The sequence below is a fragment of the Spodoptera frugiperda genome, chromosome 21 (assembly GCF_023101765.2).
Source record: "Spodoptera frugiperda isolate SF20-4 chromosome 21, AGI-APGP_CSIRO_Sfru_2.0, whole genome shotgun sequence".
NCBI classification, from domain to species: Eukaryota; Metazoa; Arthropoda; class Insecta; order Lepidoptera; family Noctuidae; genus Spodoptera; species Spodoptera frugiperda.
Window position 1 is genome coordinate 112496 of NC_064232.1, and position 20718 is coordinate 133213.

The 20718-nt window shown below is 44.6% G+C and overlaps 2 protein-coding genes across 6 annotated transcripts; both read left to right on the plus strand.

The window, feature by feature from the left end:
* The first annotated feature begins 516 nt into the window (after positions 1-516).
* LOC118280437 (cullin-2) lies at positions 517-16424 on the plus strand. 5 transcript variants are annotated; one of them, XM_035600469.2, is made up of 14 exons: positions 517-685; positions 1828-1910; positions 3111-3331; positions 3789-3882; positions 4280-4354; positions 4750-4816; positions 5453-5715; positions 6034-6330; positions 9893-10000; positions 12482-12738; positions 13154-13298; positions 13553-13907; positions 14380-14606; positions 15216-16424. In XM_035600469.2, exons 2-14 carry the CDS (start codon positions 1848-1850, stop codon positions 15375-15377), a joined length of 2334 nt encoding a protein of 777 aa, XP_035456362.1. In that variant the 5' UTR covers positions 517-685; positions 1828-1847; the 3' UTR covers positions 15378-16424. The 5 variants fall into 5 exon arrangements, with proteins under 5 accessions (XP_035456362.1, XP_035456364.1, XP_050558202.1 ...); XM_035600471.2 differs by lacking the exon at positions 517-685 and adding an exon at positions 783-1147; XM_050702245.1 differs by lacking the exon at positions 517-685 and adding an exon at positions 1184-1207.
* A 3104-nt stretch (positions 16425-19528) lies between these two features.
* On the plus strand, positions 19529-20503 carry LOC118280436 (nematocyst expressed protein 3-like). Its single transcript, XM_035600468.2, has 2 exons — positions 19529-19710; positions 20046-20503. Exons 1-2 carry the CDS (start codon positions 19666-19668, stop codon positions 20484-20486), a joined length of 486 nt encoding a protein of 161 aa, XP_035456361.2. The 5' UTR covers positions 19529-19665; the 3' UTR covers positions 20487-20503.
* The last annotated feature ends 215 nt before the right edge of the window (positions 20504-20718 follow it).

The following is a 20718-nucleotide window of genomic DNA, read 5'->3' on the forward strand; positions in this document are numbered from 1 at the left end:
TAAGTCGTTCATTTTACAAACGAAATGGTATACACACGAACGCACTAAACTACGCTAACTATGAGTTAGTGCAGTGTTGCGCGGACTTTGACCAAAGTGATGCCCGCGCACACTCCGCTAATAATAGTTGGCGTAATATAAATCGAGTGATTTCAAAAAGTACCTTTACTTAGCGTTTTATAAGATTTGTAACTTTCTTATTTTTGCATATTTCTTCTCAATTTTTTTATGACGTATGTAAACATACATTTTAAGCAACTTGGCATAAAAAAGTTTTTTCCAAATTTCGAGTTAGCGTAGTATAAATTGCTGGTGTCGATTTGCACTTCGTAGGAGGCCATGCTTGCGAACTCGATTTTTTTTATCAAAACTTACTTTTATAAATTTTATTTATTTATTTGATTTATCAATTTTATTTGTATCATACTCAAAGAAAATTTAATTATTTTTGTACAATAAATCCCAGAATGTTTAGAAGTGGAGAAACGGAGCGTTGTTTCGCACATTTTATTTATCTGGGCTAGCAACTGGCAACATTGGAGAGAAACGTCAAATTAAAGTGATACAGAGCTGCGGACCCACTTTTATTTGATTATGATTATTTTTATTGTTAAAATAAGCTGAAAGTTCGACGGTTGTCTTGCGAATTATCGTGTGTGATATTGGGCTGCCCGCTACGGTCGAGGTAAGGCGACGTGCTCGCGCAGACAGTGTGCAGTTCCGTGTATTGGTGTGTGCTGTCATTGCATCGTTGCTATATTATTTTTGTTTAGTGCCAATCCTGCTGAGTAATTTCTGGCTAGTGTGTTGTGGCGGCCAGCGGTCGGCCTGTCGGTGCGAAGTTGACATCGTGCCAAGTTTGTGCGGGCGCCGACTGCGCGGTTATTGCGTTGTTTCTGCCAGCCTGCCGTATGGGTGTCACGCAGCGCTGGCCGCGGGCTGGTGGCCGGGCAAGGTCGTCGCCTTGCACCCTCAGCCTCGCCGTGGGTCGCGCGAACAATGGGCGCGATGACTTGCGTTCTCCGCGCGTCCAGTGACCCATATAGCGGCGCTACACTGACACACATTAAAATGCAATTTGTAAATAATTAGTGGACGCAATAGTTCCGTCTGTGTACTCGTGTTGTGATGACAGCAGACACTGACAGTGAGTTGTATGAACTGTTCCAATAAGAAAACACTGCACAGATGACTTTGTACTGGACTGGTACATCTATGAACCTCCTAAAGACTGTGTAGATGATGCCACTGTACATCAGGTGTATGTCCCATGACACCATGGAGGCGGGATATGTGCGAATACACCTGACTACAGTGTTACACACTATTGTGCATTAATATCAGTGCATTGTTGTTGATTCTCTGTTGCGATGGACTGTTGTTATTGTAAATTGGTACACAGGCTTTTATAAACTACCCTTTATACGAAATTTGCCCAATATCAGTATGTATGTGGGCTGGATTGGCATTACATAGAGTTTAGCAAAGAAAGCTGGAATAAGCCTTTGTGAGCAAGAAAGGAAATTGCAAGTCATATTGTTATAAATAGCATTCTAGAAAGTTTTGGCAAAAACTTTAGGAAGTTCAGAAACATTGTGTTCCGCTGTAGTATTGCAAACAAAGACAAAGTATTTATTTGTATTATACTATATTTCAACACTTTTGAAACATCAAAACTTATTTTACATCAGTGTGTCCGTCAGTGAAGTTGTTTGTACATTACACTTGTATGGACTCTGTTGTTATATCTTTACAATAATATGCCACTGAGTATGTGTTGAGTGTAGTGAGTGTAGTGAGTGTTAGTAAGTGAGTGTGTTGTTGCAGGTTCATGTTAGGTGAGTGTGATGATGTCTCTCAAGCCCCGCAACGTTGACTTCACGGAGACATGGGCGCACCTCAAGGAAACGGTAATTATCATCATATATTTATTGAAACACTCATACAGCCATGTATTTATATCTGATCCTTGTGCTTAGAGATTATAATAAACCCCTCTTTTGTATAGGAGTTGTATAATTTGGCCGTGGAATCTCACTGGTTGTTGATGATGACAATTTTCCACCAGTTATGTTATGAGTCCCATGTAATATGTTTCTTGACAACTATAACATCTTACAACAAATAAATAAGATTGACTTTTTTGGAGGGAATTGATGTCTGTGTTTGTGTAACTAATGAATATGCAGTAAATTCACTACAACATAGCACTGTTATACATCTCAACAATAAGAAAATGTAGTAAATGACTTCCTAGAGGTGGAAATACCCAAACGAACATAGAGGTCACAGTGTGTTCTATATTTAAACAAAATAAAGTAAACAAATACATTACAATAGTTTAGTCGGACAACCTTCAATACTTCTACATACGTAATAAACTATATCATATTAAACAATATCAAAGCCCTTAGTTCAATTCCTGGGTCACACGAAATAGTTCTTATTGGATTTTTTTTGTAAACTTATTATTCATTTATTTATTTATGTTACTTGTTAATTACATTTTTAAATATTTAATTAAAAAAAAAAAGAAAACACTTATAAATATGAAAAGCAGTAGCCCACCAGTAACGGGAGAAATCCAAGCTACCGGTGGTCAGGGCTCAACAGAGAGGAATTTCCGGACAATATGCTCTGTGTCCAAAAAACTTATTTTTATAAACTTTGTAAATTATAACTCGTTTATATCAAATAAATAGTTCTGACCTATCAATGTGAAAATAATCTAAAAATAATTACACTTTCATAGATTGTTTAACTTATACAACTCCAATGTTGTTTTGGAGTTTAGTACATCGGTGTTCTACTAAAACCATTTGAAATGTTTCAGAAGTTAGTCTTTCTTTCATGATACAATATTTTATACAAATTACAGTACTCTCAACGGATCTTGGCAGGTCTGAACAACGTGCAGAAGGCTGCGCAATAAGTATTTTTTAGAACCAAATGGTGGCATGAGGCGAGGTGCGGGGGGCGGCGATCTAGGCTAGAGATCGACCGTTTCTAAATACAATTAACCCTTTACACTTATGGCGCAGCCTGCAACTTTCTGCACGTAGTTCAGAGCTGCCAAGATCCGTTGAGAGTACTGTAGCTATGTATTGCAGGTGGCGGGCGTGGTGGGCCTGCGCGCGGTGGAGCGGTCGGTGTGGAACACGCGGTTCTCGGACGTGTACGCGCTGTGCGTGGCGCACCCCGAGCCGCTCGCCGACCGCCTGTACGACGAGACGCGCAACTTCCTCGAGGAGCACGTGGCCGGCCTGCTGCAGCGCGTGCGGGGCGCCGCGCCCCTCGACCACAACGACCATAACGACGGCCTGCTCACCAGGTACACAAGTGAACAGTAGTTGTCTTTACATTGCTTTATAGTTACTTGATGCTGATGTAGTTCTATTAGTCAGTAAGAGACTGACGCTCCAGTTATTCATCATCATTTCTTATCATATCATTTTCTATCCACACAAACAAGGTCTGATGTCTGTTGACGTATCACGACTTCTTGACGTTTCACCTGATGGTAAGCAATCGCCGCCGCCCATAGACACCCGAAACACCAGAGGCGTTACAAGTGGGGGTAGAAATTTAAGGGTTGTTGGGGAATTCTAGTCTTGTTTAGCCATCATTGTAACTGTTACTAATTGAACGTTTAATTATTCGATACTTTGATATTATTATCTTTTGAGACTGAGCATCGACATGTTCTGATAAACCTGAACGCCCCTTATATAGAAGATGCTCATTACGCTCCGAGTCCATCAATGGACTAACACATGATGTGTGTGTAGGTACGTGAGTGCGTGGCGCGAGTACAGCCAGGGCGTGGCGTACCTCAACAGTCTCTACTCCTACCTCAACCTGCAGCACGTCAAGCGGCAGAAGGTAACTCATCATATACTCCTACCCTGTAGCCTGCCTAGATATACCAACTATACAACACTAAAATAATTATTCAATTCGAATCAGTAGTTCCGGAGATTTGATGGGATTTGGGCAGACGGATCACCTGATGGCAAGCAATCTATGCCAATGGCCTACACCCGCAATACTAAAGCAGTTAGTAGTGTCTTGTGGACCTCGGTCACTCATATTGCAATTGTACCGAAGTAACGATTTTGGAAACCGAAAATATCAGTCTGTCGGTCAGTCCTCTAGTTGCTCTATTTGCTCGTTCCAAAGTGTAGATTCCTATGGAGAAGAACGAGCTTACATTGTAATATGTTGGCTGTGGTATTATGTTCCGTATTGTAACACTGATAGAGTGTAATGTCGCGTGCAGGTGTCGGACGCGGAGATCATCTACGGCTCGTCCGCGACAGTCACGTGCCCCGAGCATGACGCCAGACAACTTGAGGTCAGTTCACATAATATGTACATTATATGTTGTTGTATAAATATTATATTATTATAATAAGTAGATATACTAAATTAATATATGGCTTAGTTTTGTAACTTTTCGAGGATACTCGACTAATTTCGAGCCACACTGGGGCTCATAAATCATCAAACATTGAGCCAGTTGGCTACATATGCTTGTTCTTTAGTTTGCATATTGTAACTCTGTAGTACATTTATGTTTACAATAAACAAGTAAAGTTGAAAATCTTACTAATTAGAATATTTCTAATGAGATATTTCAGCGATTGCCATTGCTCTGTAAAATGTGGGATATCCTAGTCGGGTATATTACACCCACGGTAAGAGTATGTGTATTGGAGTCTGCTACAGCTGTACAATGTGTGGTTGCAGGTGGGCGAGCTGGGCCTGGAGATCTGGGAGCGAGTACTGGTCAAGCCACTGTCCGCCGCACTCACTGGTCAGTACACCTTGTACCTAATACTCACTGGATATAAATACTACTAGCTACTTCCGCGCGGTTTCACCCGCTCTGCTTGGCTCCTGTTGGTCATAGCGTGATGTTTTATAGCCTATAGCCTTCCTCAATAAATGCACTACCCAACACAAAAAGTATTATTTAAATCGGACCAGTAGTTCCGGAGATTAGCGCGTTCAAGCAAACAAACTCTTCAGCTTTATATTATTAATATAGTTAGATTTGAAGTTGTACTTCAATATCGTGCTATCTCTGTCGTTTTACTAAGAATGTGTAGAGACAGAACTATGGTTGAGGGGGGTTTGATCATTAAGTGACGTTTGAGTTTGATTGACCATTAATTACTCGATCCATTATATCTAATGTCTATGATCGAAATGAATCCAAATATTTAATCAATTAATGACAGTATCATCAGTGAGACATATTAATTTGTTTCTCATTATGTGCTCATGTAACTGTTTGACGAGGTAACTCGACTAGTTTCAAGCACAATGTTGCGCATGACCACGAGCCCCCAGCGTGGTTTGAAACTAGTCGAGTTACCTCGTCGAAACAGTTCGCTAAGTTAATACATTGTGTAATACAGTTAATAAATACACATGTTTCACTACCCAGGCCGCATAGTCCGCGGGCTAGCTGCAGCCCGTGGCTCGGCCCCGGACCCCGCGTTCGCGTCCACCCTGCGCGAGGCCATCCGGTCCACGGTGCAGGTGCGCGCGTTCCGCGTCCGCGCGCCGCTGGCGCTGTACCAGGCGCTGGTGCTGGAGCCGTACCTGGCGGCCGCCGCCGCGGCGCACGCGCAGCTCGCCGCCGACCTGCTCGCCGCCGGCGACGTCGCGCACTACACCACGCACGCACTCGCAGGACTCGAGAGGGAGGTACGTCCGTCATTGGGGTTACTTTATTTTTGTTCAACAGTTAACACTAGTCTTATTCCTCATAGAATTAGCTAGTGCCATATTATTAGACATTCGATGAAATTACATATTGGACAAAACATCCCTTGCTATATTTACGTTTCATCCCAATAGATGCAAGTATTACCGATATTAGGATTCCGATTTTGATGTATAGTTATAGAGGTCCGGTCGTTTCTGACAGACGTGTAAAGATTCATCACTACTAAGAGCCCGCCCCCACCTACATATTATCCGGGTATAAGTATAATTGAATGCTAACATTTGGTTCGCCGGCAGGTGGCGCTGGGCGCGCGCTACCTGGACAGTTCGTCGGCGGAGGCAGTCCGCGCGTGCTACGAGCGCGCGGCCGTGGCGGCGCACCTCCCCACGCTACACGCGACTGTACCGGGCCTGCTGCGGGAGGCGGCGGCGGAGCCCCCGGCCTCCACGGAGCGGCGCGCCGACCTGCGCCGCATGTACACGCTGCTGCGCCCGCTGGGCCCCGCGGCGCTGCGCCCCCTCGTCGACGCGGCGCACGCGCAGGCCGCCGCCGACGGACAGGCGCTGCTCGCACAGACACACTCCAAGGACGAGGTACGACACGCACTCCGAGTGTTGCTCCCCTCCGTCACTCCGCACCCTCCCCCGCTCCGCCTGTATTGACATTCACCCACCCACCGTATTGTCAGCTACCACTATTAAGCTCACACGAAGCTCTCTCCATAAAGTCCACTATGCTGTTTACAATGCATCATATCCACAAACTTCACTGTTCACTTTACTCCGCGGCTATACTCACAAGCAATCCCTAAACCCCCTACAACTATCCCCATTCCCCCACGGTCGGGGACTCACAACGAGACTACCCCCCATCCGTCATAGTCAACCCCTTTTCAAAATTATTATTAATGTGAAATTCACATTCACAAACTTCGCCCTACTGTCTACAGACAAATTAATGTAATACATTGATTATTTAAATCATTCCTTTGTAACGATTTACTTCCGAAAATTACTTAAGGCTGAATTAAGTAACCATTAAATGTCTCCAAGACGCCAGTGATACCCCCTCCCCCCGCCCCCCCCTCCAGTAGTATAGTAGTGGGTGTGTCGTGCACCCGCTACAAGAGCCACGTCACACGTAGTATGTACCACGCCCCGCTATAGCCTGTCTCTGTCCGCAGCCGGCCGACTGTACGGGGAACGGATCCGAGGTGCGTCACCGTGTCGGCTCACACACACACACACACACACACACACACACACACACGCACACACACACACTTTTATATCGACTCAGTAATAGAGGGGACGGTTTCAGTAGGGCCAGGAATGTATAATGTAACGGTAAAACAGGGGGAATAGAATTCGAAGGTTAATAGACATAAGAATGGGGTGAATAGATGTTAGAACTGTTTCCCAACATTTATTCACCCCTCTTCTGTATCTGTCCACCCCATTTTACGGTAACTAAAACTATCAGCGTCTCGTAAACGTCTCGTGGATGATATGATGTCATGACGAATCATCCACCAAATCACGAGTTTTAAACAATGAACATGTAGCTCCCTAAGTTACGATCAAAATTAATTGCTTTTAATACATCGCGATGGGAATTTTTGATAGAAATTCTATAGAACTTATGTCAGCAATCGATTTTGGATTGAAATTATTGATTTCGGCCATTAGTGCCGAATTATAACGTATTTGAAAATAAAAATATTATGATACTTATTTACTCATAATTATGTTATATTTAATCACCAAAACAATTTGAGAACCGTTATCATAAAGTCATAGATTGGTTAGAATGCAAGACATTAAGTATGGTAACACAAGTTTACTGACGTTAGCTATTGTCAGTGTATCCAACATTGTTCGTATTGTACACACACACTGAGCCGACACACACCACTGTTGTATATTAATCGACAAACGTTACTCTAATACATTACGCAGCGGAATTTATTCCAATATTTTGCGGAAATACCAGCTTGTATATTATGTATAGGGTGACTGGTAATTAGTGAACGATATTTAAACACGTGATTGTACTCATGATTACAAACAACTTTCCCAAAGAAACATGTTTTGTATACTCATTAGTTTTATTTTTATCACAATAACAAAACAACAAAATTTCGGGCGCGTTCTCTCGCATAGTCAGCTGTTAGCAGTTATAGGAAGACTAGTAACTTGGTAGATATTTTGGAACTATACGCGCGCGTGCTAATGAAGTTTTATTGTTTTATTATTGTGATAAAAATAAAACTAATGAGTATACAAAAAAGTTTCTTTGGGAAAGTTGTTTGTAATGATGAGTACAATCACATGTTTAAATATCGTTCACTAATTACCGGTCAACCTATATCATTTTCCCAAACTCACCCAGTGCAATGTTGTATAAAGCGCGGTAACGTTTGTCGATACAATACACAAATAAATGTTAGAATGCATGTTAGCACGGATGCAGCGGGTCTAGGACCCCCGGTGTAGTCCACTAGCTCGGATTAAAAAGATACGCTTCCACAGGCCCGCGTCGTACGCATCGCACGCAACGGATTTTAGTTAGTCTTGTATAGAAACTCATACAACTGCGTCCACTGATCCGCATCGTACGGACCGCATCATCGACAATGCCTACATGCGATGCGTACCGATGACGTCATACGGAATGCGTACGATGCGGGCCTGTGCGCGTACCTTTATAGTAAACCCTCAGTTAATCCCTGCACAGGTGCACGGATGCACCATGTCCGCTACACAATGCTCGCTTGTAGTACATATACATGTCATGATATTATTATCTTGTACCATACAAAATGTCTTGAACAATACGGTAGGCGACTTATTTTTATTTCAATGTCCGTCTTGTAGATTATTTTAAATCATTACACACGTACTTTTTTATTTTCTCTCGGAAACAAATACAGTAGAATCCGGTTATAACGACTACCAAGGGACCGGTGACATTACGTCGTACTAACCGGAAGTCGTATTAAACGAACAGAAAAAGTTTTTTTTAAAAAAAAACAGATATTACAGTTAAATGCCCATTTAGGTGATGAGCAGATAAAAAAAATCAAATTTTAATCAAAATAGTTATTTATTAATTATTCAAATTATGTAAGGATGTGTTATGTACGTACATAATGTACCGCTTTCTTATATGGAAGTGTAAATCTATTCTAACAACTTTACATTTAATGCAAATGGTCTGTAATTTTTGTTTATTTCTGGTTTTATTCGCGTTTTATCGCGTCACTTGGATTTACCTACAAATACGTACTGCCATAAAATAAACAGTCAATTTCCAATCAGAGGCGTCGCGCGGGGCGATAGTTGAGATAGCTAATCATTTATTTCATTATTTTCTATGAATTACATATTTGTAAACACGGCAACGCTCGTCGTTTTGTCGTTGTAACCGGACAATTATGTGTGAAATTCGGTCGTTAAAAGCGGTTGGTCGTTGTAAGCGGAGTCGTAATAAACGAATGTCCATTAATGCAAGTTTATACTAAAACCAAACAAATGCCTAAACTTTCGTCGCTAAAAACGGTTGGTCGCTATATGCGAAGTCGTACTAAAGGGACTACACTGTACTTTCGAAGATATATCGATTTGAAATATCGCGTGACGTCACTTCAAGGTGCGTTTTATACGTAGAAATGACGTATTTGCTCCCACTCCTAAACTTTGATTCGTTTTATCTAAGTATTGTTATCTTATATGACAAAATAAAAAAAATACGTGTTTAATATTTTTTCTTTACCTAACTGACGGACTAAATAGGTTTTTAATTTTCATACCCCGTCATCATCCCTATTACGTGATTAATTTCAAATTTCTACTTTATTAGAGAACAATAAGGTAGAAAATGATTTGACATAATTATCCTGCTTGGTTGTAGTATAGATACTGTCCCGCTACTTAGTTGTATCCTGCTATATTACAACTAGCTACTCCCGCGCGGTTTCACTCGCTGCTCGGCTCCTATTGATCGTAGCGTGATGTTTTATACCCTATAGCCTTCCTAGATAAATGTACTATCCAACACAACAAGAGTTGTGCGATTCGAACCAGTAGTTCCGGAGATTAGCGCGTCCAGACAAAATGTTTAGTGTTATAATATTGTTTTCCTACGCCCCGGCAGGCGCACACGCACTTCGTGAACGCGATGCTGACGCTGCACGGCAAGTACAGCAAGCTGTTCAGCGAGGTGTTCGGAGGGGCGCAGGCCTTCGTGGGCGCGCTCGACAAGGTACGGCCCCACCACTAGTATAGTATACAGTGTGATACTTCTAACCCGTTAAGGCTGAGCACTACATCTAATTTTATCGACAAAAAAAATAATATGGGGGGTTGAACCCCCAATTGAAAATATTGAAAAATAGCGATTTTTCGGTAAAAATAATTCAGAAATGATTTTTTTTTCTCACCAAAACATTATCAAACATATGAAAAAAGTAATGAATTAGTTAGCCAAGGTTATTAGCTACCGTTTGTCGTTTATTTTTTGTTTCTACGACGCATACAACTTTTGAAATCACATAAAGTAAAAAAATATTAAAATAGCCATAATTTTTAGGGGGAAGGGTTCAGCCCCCCATTTTTTCTTTGTCGATAAAATTAGACGTAGTACTCAGCCTTAACGGGTTAGAAGTCCCACTCCTATCACATTGTGTATGTAGTGCTGTGTCATGTCTGCTTGTAGTTCTAATAGTCTTGGCTTTAGAAATAATTTCTGGGTAGTTTCCTAGTATAGTAAGATGTCATATTTTTGTTTTATATCAGCCTCGAAAATACCAAAATGAAAAAAAAACAACAAAATGGAAATGAAATATTGTTTGAAAATCCAAAAAAAAATTGTTGACAGCGGAAACTACCCGATACTTGCATCTCTGAATGTATTCAGTAAGAATAACATAAGGCAGTTGTCCCACCAACGGCGAGTGAACGACTAACTATCGGCTATTTTCTCGCTCAAGAAACGTACAATAGATATACTTTCCGTGTAAACAAAAGAGATGCATATACAAATAGTTGATCGCTGACTGTTCACACTGCCGGCGAGTGCTCGCTTCACTTGTTTGTTTTTGTTTTCACTCGTTTTCACTCGTTTCTAGCTCTACTCGTTACTTGTTCATCGTTGCCGGTGGGACAACTGCCTAATCCTGCTTGTTGCATGGCTTGTCTGTACAATATATTTGCGCTTGTATGTATGTATGTACAATCGACGACTTGGACTACTGACCCGTCTTGATAGTAAACAAATAAATAAATATAATGTATATTTGGTAAAAACACTAAACAGCCAGATTACAAAGTAAATCTTATTACCTAAAGTAAAGTCTAATGTATACAGAACCTGTTTCAACATTAAAAATATGCTGACATATTTAACATATGTATACCTTACATATGTATGCTTTTTAAACTTAAATTAATTAAATTAGTATCTACAACTAAATAAATCGTTTACAAGCTCTCTATATCAACAGGGGTCGGATAAGTAAATGTTTAACTCGTTGTCGTCAATATTTGATGATTGATAATAATTTGCGGCCAAACTTTTGGAATTAAATTTAATGCAGAAAAGTTGTTTTATTTTCCGAACTCTCGCGATTAATTGTAATGGCAAAGACAAAAAATACTCAAATTTCAAATGAATCATAGAGGGTCAGTGTTCAAATTGGCCGACTGTACACACGTTCTCTGAACCTAAGTATGAAAATTATGACAAAAATAACCACACTATATTTTTTTTTATGGAAACGCCTGATGGTAAGCGATTGCCGCCGCCCATGAACAGCATGAACACCCGAATTACCAGACGCGTTACAAATGCGCTGCCAACCTTTTGGGGGTTAGAAATTTAAGGGTTTTTGGGGATTGAGAAGTGGGGTGGGGTAACGCACATGGGTTGTTCCACGTCGGTATTCTGCTCAGCCGTGGCCACTCCGGTCGAGTCGGCCCAGCAGTGCCTAAGCATGACTCGCCACACTTATAATTCTATTTGAATGTTTGAAAACTGCTTGCATGTGGATTCATAGCAATAAACGCTTCAACTGTCATTTGATTACGAACTAGATTAGTTAAATTTTTTTGCTTACCGGCTTACTCACGTAACTGTTACACGAGGTAACTCGACTGGTTTCAAGCCACGGTAAGGGCTCATATTCATGATAAACATTGTGTGTCGGACGATGCGGCGACCGTTGTGCAGCCAACTGTTACGTGAGTAAGCCGTTACATATAATTAATCATACATACATACATACATATCATCACGCCTGGCTCCCACTGGGATGAACAGGGACAATAGAACGCTGAATATAATTCTGCTATACCTTTGTCACATCACCTCCATTCATTAATCTCTTCATGTATGGTTTTATTTGACCCATTTATAACACGACCATTTTGGGAAGGTACAATCTTATTAAAAATGTGTTATTGTATGGTTGGATATATCATATAGCTGAAGATCGATCTTAGGGGCGTGTCATTGTAGAGGCATATATCCAGCGGTGGACGGATGGAATCGGATGTGTGTGAACTACAGAGCCGTATTATCCCTAAGGCAAACTAGGCAAGTGTCGGGCGCTGGGTTGCAGAGGGGCGCCTATGAGGGGCTTACGTTGGGACGCTCTGTAGTTAACTCAGAGGGGCCTCTGGTGGATTGTATAGCTTAGATGCAATACAATCGACATGTAGTCAGCACTGCTCCCGCTGTACGCAGGCATGCAGCGCGGTGGTGAACAGCGGCGGGGCTGCGGGCTCGGCGCCCGAGCTGCTGGCGCGGTACTGCGACTGCCTGCTGCGGCGGCGCGCGGCCGCCGACGCCGACGTGGACGACAAGCTGGCCGCCGCCATCGTGGTGTTCAAGTACGTGGACGACAAGGACGTGTTCCAGAAGTACTACGCGCGCGCCCTCGCCCGCAGACTCATCCACCAGCTCAGCGCCTCCATGGAGCAGGAGGAGGCCATGATCAACAGGTGCGTACTTACTTACTCAGTAGCTACACTACTTACATCCGACATTGTACTAGTATCAGTAGCACTGCAATAATCATCATTAATTGCGTGTGACAGTCAACTGCTGGACTGTGGACTTCTTCATTACCTCAGTCTCCACGCTGGGTTTGGTGGGTTGGTAATCATAGTTTAAAATGATCAGATTTGTTAGAAGGATTCACTCGTTCTCAGGCTAATGATTAAAAGGCTAGTATGAGTCTCCCCTGCGGGAGAATTAGAGATCCGACTCAAAAAATAAATAAAAAATCCACTGAAACACTTTATTGTAAAGAAATAACGCGTAGTCCTGCTGTCGACGGTCACAGAACATGAATGATACAATATGTATATTGCAACCACTTTGATTCCTATCTATTAATGTGTCGGTGTATTGCAGACTGAAGGCAGCGTGCGGGTACGAGTTCACGAACAAGCTGCACCGCATGTTCACGGACGTGGCGGTGTCGGCCGACCTCAACGCCAAGTTCCAGCAGCACCTGCGGGACCACAACCTGGCCACCAGCACCGGCTTCTTCATCCAGGTATATGTCATATATATACAGGTACACACTACATAGTACATACACCTGCGGGACCACAACCTGGCCACCAGCACCGGCTTCTTCATCCAGGTATATGTCATATATATACAGGTACACACTACATAGTACATACACCTGCGGGACCACAACCTGGCCACCAGCACCGGCTTCTTCATCCAGGTATATGTCATATATATACAGGTACACACTACATAGTACATACACCTGCTTACTTGACGTACCCCCCCCTCCAGGTCCTGCAGGCGGGCGCGTGGCCGCTGGGCGGCGCGATGGCCCCGCTGGCGCCGCCGCCGCAGCTGGAGCGGCCGGCGCGGCAGTTCGAGGCCTTCTACCGCAACATGTTCAGCGGGCGCCGCCTGGCCTGGCTGCACCACCTGTGCAGCGGCGAGCTGCGCACGCGCTACACGGCGCGCCAGTACCACGTGGCGGCCAGCACGGCGCAGTGCGCGCTGCTGCTCAGCTTCGACGCCGTGGACTCGTGGAACGCGCGCGAGCTGCGCGACACGCTGCAGCTCGAGGGGGACGCCTGGGGGCGCCAGCTGCGCCCGCTGCTGGACGCCGGGCTGCTGCTGGCCAGCGGGGATGTCGGTACGGGGGCCTTTCTTTTTTTAGAGTATAAGCCGATAGCTACGGACTACCTAGCGGGCTTACCGGGGCTCTGGTTCGAAAAGCAGGAGTAGGAACGGGGTGGTTTTTAGTCAGTAAGAGTCTGACACTCTCTCTCGCCTCGCCTAAGGCGAGAGAAGTCATTGGATGATTTTCCACCCTCAAAAAAAAAAAAGGGTATAAGCCGGTAAACGAGCAAACAGATCGCCTGATGGTAAGCAATTACCGCCGCCCATGGACACCCGAAACACCAGAGGCGTTACAAGTGCGTTGCCAGCCTTTTGGGGGTTATGGATATAAGACTTGTTGGCAATTTAAGGTTTGGGAAGGGGGTAATTGTGCCTCCGGTAACTTCACTCACACGATGTAAAACGTGGATGTACTGCTCGGCCGTGGTATAACTCCGGTAGTGGTGTACAGTAGATGTACTATATAGTCGCTATATTGTACGCAGGCACGGAGGAGGAGGAGATCCCCCCGGAGGCGCGCGTGTCGCTGAACCTGGCGTTCAGCTGCAAGCGGACCAAGGTGCGCGTGACGTGCGCCAGTGCGCCGGCGCAGGGGGGCGGCGCGGGGGGCGGGGGGGCGGCCGCCAGCGACGCGGGGGACGCCGCGCACTGCGACGACGACCGCAAGATGTACCTGCAGGCCGCCATCGTGCGCATCATGAAGCAAAGGAAGGTAACCACGTCACTCACTTACTGTAATATATACTATAATATATATCACTCGTTGTACAGTCACACACTGCCACGCAGGGGATTCACAGTCTTACGACGGACTAGTTACAGTTCATATTGCAGTAACTACTACGGCAGGACAAGTGCAATACAATCTCATACATACCTAGTTGATATGTATAATCAATTGTTTGTCTTTTAATGATTAACTAATGTTTGTAGACCAATCTCACATTGGTAGTAACAAGTCACACATAGGGAACAGTGAAAACGTAAACACCGGCAGAAATTAACGATTTATTAACACTACAATTATATAAAATCATGTCATGTACAAAGGTCTCCATAGTATTGAAGTAGTGTGTCGTAATACCTGCGTCATTAAACAATTAGTTGATGACTCGTACCTATACACATAAATTCTGTCGCGGACCACATACATTATATGACATTGTATAATAAAATAGTAACGATGGAGTTTCTTGCTCGTTCTTCTCCATTCGAAGCTACACTGACGGACAGACTGATGAACAAATGTTCAGTTTGACGTTGCAAAAGTGTCTAATTGAGGATTATTTGAAATAAATGCTTTGACTCTGACTCCCCGCAGGTCCTACGGCACACGGAGTTGATCCAGGAGGTGGTGTCGCAGGCGCGCGGCTCGTTCGCGCCGTCCGTGGCCATGATCAAGAAGTGCATCGAGGCTCTCATCGACAAGCAGTACCTGGAGCGGGCGCCCGCCGCGCTCGACACCTACTCCTACCTCGCGTAGGACGCGCCAATACAGGCCCTGCGCCCGCCGCACAAGGCCCATTGTCGCGTGAACTAATCCATTGTTTCTGCGTGGCTCCGGCCTCGGTCTGACTCTATGGCGCGACGGCGCTACACCGCCGACACCGCGCCCGAACATAATCTAATTATATCAACATCAAAATACTTAGCTAAAACAAATTCACATTTTTATAATAACTATCGTGAGACATACTAAATTAACTAAAAATCACGGTTTAATTGAGTAACGTACATTAATTGAGAAAAGCTCTACTAGTTTCGAGTCACAGAGGGACTCTTCATCATGAGCAGCGTGTGACTCGAAACTAGTAGAGCTGATAACAAATTCACATTTTTATAATAACTATCGTGAGACATACTAAATTAACTAAAAAATCACGGTTTACTCACGTACATTAATTGAGAAAAGCTCTACTAGTTTCGAGTCACAGAGGGACTCTTCATCATGAGCAGCGTGTGACTCGAAACTAGTAGAGATTTTCTCTATTAATGTACGCGAGTAAACCGTGATTGTTAGATAAAGCGAATTAAAGTTATGTTTAGTAGTAGCTCGGAGTTTGGTTTTAACATAACATAACATTCTGGTGGAACATGTTACATTGTATAGATATATGTATGTGTGTGTGTGTGTGTATGTAATGTCTCGATTCAAACATGTTATACTGAGCTCGATTACAATGTCAGTCGGAAGACGGGGCGCTCACATTGTGTTTATATAAAATATTTTGTAAAATTGTTGTAACTTTATGATTTCTTAATTTTCTAATTTAATATTATGTATCACTAACTTCTGTTTCTCCTGTCTCTGCTCTCAATGTCTAGGGTTTGATTCCCGATTAGTGAAATGATGTAAACGTTACTGTGTGCAGTGGTTAGTGTGCGGTGTCGCGGGGGTAGCGCGTTCGAGGCCCGGCCGAGGCAGTGAGCACATCTGTTGTATATTTAATGTACAATAATAATATATTATGTTTAACGGAGTAGAGGCACATAATTATACATATTATAATAAACTTGTACGAAGTCGTTACACACTCGTTTATTTTACCCCAACCCCGCCCCCTCCTTACCCCTTCCCCCTACCCCCACGCAGATAATCTTGAGTTGTAATCCCAGAACGAGCAAATAATGATTGTATTGTTTTATTCCATAACACGAACAATTATTTGTATTACTTATGGCAATGTCCTACATATAAGAACCAAAAATCTATTCATATTCACAGATTTTCGATTGAAATTGGTAAGTAATTTCGACCGTAAGACGTCATAAGTCTGGTTCATTTTCCAGGCCGGCCAGTTTATTACAGTGTAATTATATTTTCGACTGGTAAAAGGTTAGACCTCTCTTTTTTTTAAAAACGTTGCCCCATACTAGGATTTTCTCTTGTGTCGTGTGTGCGTTTACAAACATACAAGTTCACATACACATGACACCCAGACCCAAAACAACAATTTGTGGATCACACAAACAGTTGCTCCGTGCGGGAATTAAACCCGCTACACGTTGCCGCGACCACGCCAACCGTGCAGTCGCTATCGATGACATTAGCAATAATGCAACATTAGAGCAGTATCTACCGACACAGTAACACTAGGTACTCGTATACAGCGAGATGTCACGTAGTGGCAGATAGTAACATAGTACATACAATACTAACTCATATTAAACAGGAAACATTTGTATGTATGTTTGTAATGTTTTCTAATGTAAAACTATTGAACCGAAAATTATTTCGAAAACATACATACATATCGTCACGCCTTTAATCCTCGAAGGGGTAGGCAGAGGTGCACATTATGGCATGTAATGCAACTATACAATGTACACCCACTTTTGCACAATTTGTGTTATAAGTTCCATGTAATAGGTGGTGAGACTATTGCCATATACTGGACACAATTCCAGACTCCGTGCTACTACTGACAAATTTTTGAAAAACCGAAATAGTCCAGCCATACTTTGCCCGACCCGGGAATCGAACCCGAGACCCCTTGACCGGCAGTCGCACTTGCAACCACTCGGCCAACGAGGCAGTCGCAATTTTTTTCACAAATTAAAAAGCTACACCTTTACTGAGTAACATAGGCTACAATACATTTTTAAATTATCTGCTAGCATCTTATTCCATGCGAGCGAAGTCGCGGGCAGGCACTAGTATAAGATAGTGTCACGCGAACGTGTCAGTATTGCGTGACATTTTCACATGTTGTGTTGCTAGAGGAACTGACAGGTGTATGTTATAGTGGCGAAATGTTATTGATGTCACGGGGTTCGATTCCCGAGTTAATAATAACAAAAAGTAGGTACTGGTTTACAACCAAAATGGTGTTCGTTTATCGATTGCTTCTGTTTCGCAAGCGACTGCTGAGCAAAAGGTTTCGGGTTCGATTCCCGAATAGTTCTAAGTATAAATATCTATTACTACACCCCCTTCCCAATCCTTGATTCCTCACAACCTTTAAATCCCTAACCCTCTTTTGGGGATGGGGCAGGCAACGCACTTGTAACGCCTCTAGTGTTTCAAGTGTCCATGGGCGGCGGCGATTGATTACCATCAGGTGATCCTTCTGTAACATCTGTTCGTTTACCGGCTTATTCCATAAACAAAAACAATTACACAGTAACTGCCCTGGATTACACTCACAGTCGCGTGGTCTTGGGCTCGCTGTCATTGCAGCGGTAAGTCCCCTCTTTGAGGAGTGGCTAGAGAGGCGCCATGGCGTCCTCACCTACCGCCTGACGCAGGTGCTTACCGGACATGGGAATTTCGGTAGGTTCCTGTTTTTGATTGGGCGGGAGGAAACGCCCGGGTGTCATCACTGCGAAGACCGCCCGGAGGACACGGTGGAACACACGGTTGCGGTCTGCCCTGCGTGGGCTGAGCACCGCCGTGCCCTCAGGGAAGTGATCGGCGACGGCGACCTCTCGCGTCCGGCTTTGGTTCAGACCATGGTGCGGAGCGAGGGGGACTGGGATGCCGTCTCCTCCTTCTGCGAAGCAGTCATGCTAGCTAAGGAGGAGGCGGGACGCGTGAGGGAACGAACTTCCTCACGCCCCAGTCGACGCGAAAGACACTCCGGGCGTCGGGGATCGCGTGACGATCTCCGGCCACCGTAAGTGCGGGTCTGCGGACGGCGAGCAAGGGTAGCTCGCCGCCCGACCAGAACCAGACCCGTGCGTGCGGCGCGTTGCGTTCCGCGCGCGCCTCAAAGAGCCATCAGACCACCACAGATGGGGCCCAGTAGGGCTGATGCTTAATCCGGAGCTGCGGACTACCTAGCGGGTTTACCGGGGCTCCGGCTCGACAAGCAGGAGTAGGAACGGGGTGGTTTTTAGTCAGTAAGAGTCTGACACTCCCTCTCGCTTTGCCCTGGCGAGAGAAGTCATTGGATGATTTTATTTTATGAAAAAAAAGTCGCGTGGCTTCGAGTGGCGTCAATGGTGGAGACTGCAGATGGCCAACGTGGAGGCTTAGCAATGGTCTCGACAAAGTCGTGTGTGTTGGTCCGCGCCAGAAGTATATTTTTTTTTAAATACCTGTTTCTTCTGACACCACCACTAGAGGAGTTACAATATAAGTGGCTAATTGCTTAGAGACGTGCCGTAACTGCACCATTGCACTCGAGGAGTGCGATGCGGGTCTTTTTGGGATCAGAGATAGGGGACGGGAGGCGCTGAGGGTTGGGTCGTGGTATACGAGTACTAAGTTTTAAGTGTGGGAGAGCCATGTTTTGGCACGAATGGGCTGGGATCGACCGGAGTGATACCACGGCCTTACAGAATAAAAAAAACGTGAAACAATGTGAGGTTACCGAAGGCAACATCCCCCTTCCTAATCCCAAATTTCCCAACAACCCTTAAATTCCTGACCCCCAAAAGGCCGGCAACGCACTTGTAACACCTCTGGTGTTTCAAGTGTCCATGGGCGGCGACGATTGCTTTCCATCAGGTGATCCGTCTGCTCCTTTACCAGTTTATACCATAAAAAATACTGACTCTTGCGGCTGCAGAGCGCTCTCGTTGGTTCAGACCAGCTTCCTACGAGACCGTAGCGTCACACTGGTCGAGCTGAAGCATGTCTCTACCACGTGCCTACCCTCTATCCATACACTGTGCACACACAAAGTTTCACAAAGTACATGCCAGATAGCGCCACCGAGTGTCGCCACAGTAACACAGCGGTGGCGACACCGCGATAGCGGCGCGTATATAGGCGCGGGCGACACAGCGACAGAACAAGTTGCTTGCACGACATACAACATACTACAATGAACTCCTTCGTCGCTTTGTTCTGCTTCGCTGCTCTGGCGCAGGTGAGTTACATACAAATATGTTTTATATTTACTTTTTAATCCTTTTTTTTTGTTTTTCAATAATCATGTTATTCTTTTCCAACATTCTTAAATTTTTATTGACTTGCTTTATACATCAAAACTTTGTCATATGATGATGGCAAGGTAGAATACATGTGTCACCACCGCTACTCTTCCCACGGGTGTCATATACCCGACTAAAGGATTACAGAGATTGTCAGGGTAGACCAGCGATCTCTGATAATCCTGAATCTGGAGCTTATGCTAAAGGATCTATAAAGCCAGAACAAGTACAAATAAGTGTTCATTACTAAACATTAACATTTACATTGCAGGTCGCGTACTCGCAGTACGCCTACCCGTGTGCCGCAGCCCCCGCCCCGGCGCCCCTGGTCCTCCCCGCCCCCGCGCTAGCCCCCGCCAACCCGTGCGCCGTGCCCCCCATACTCGCCGCGCTGGCGCCCGCACTGCCCACCCTGGCGCCGGCCCTCGCCAACACTATCTCCGCCTCAATCGCCGCGTCCCTCCCCCCCCTGCTGGACGCTGCTCTGCCCACGGTGCTGACCTCCGTGCTGTCCGCCGCTGGTCCTCTACTGGAGGCTGCCCTACCCCCAGGCTGTGGTTACGCCCCAGCTCCTCTAGCTCTCCCTGCCCCTGCGCCCCTGGCGTACGCTCTCCCCGCCCCCGCGCCGTGCGCTGCCCCCGCGGTGACGTACGCCGCCCTCCCACCCCCACCCCCCATGTACGCGGCCCCCGCCCCTTGCATGTGCTACTAAACATTTTGTAAATTGTTTCAAAGTTTCAATAAATTGAATTTTCATTAATCGATTGTGTTTCTATTGCCTATATTTGTGACCAGGAAGTTTGACTATTCCTTAGTAACGATTTTGTTCCGAAAACAATTGCTAAGGACTGGGTTAAGTAACCATTAAAAAGTGATTGTGTGCGCCCCGATGACACAAGAACATTGTAATCAAACCAAGTTTCATTATGTATGATAACACGAAA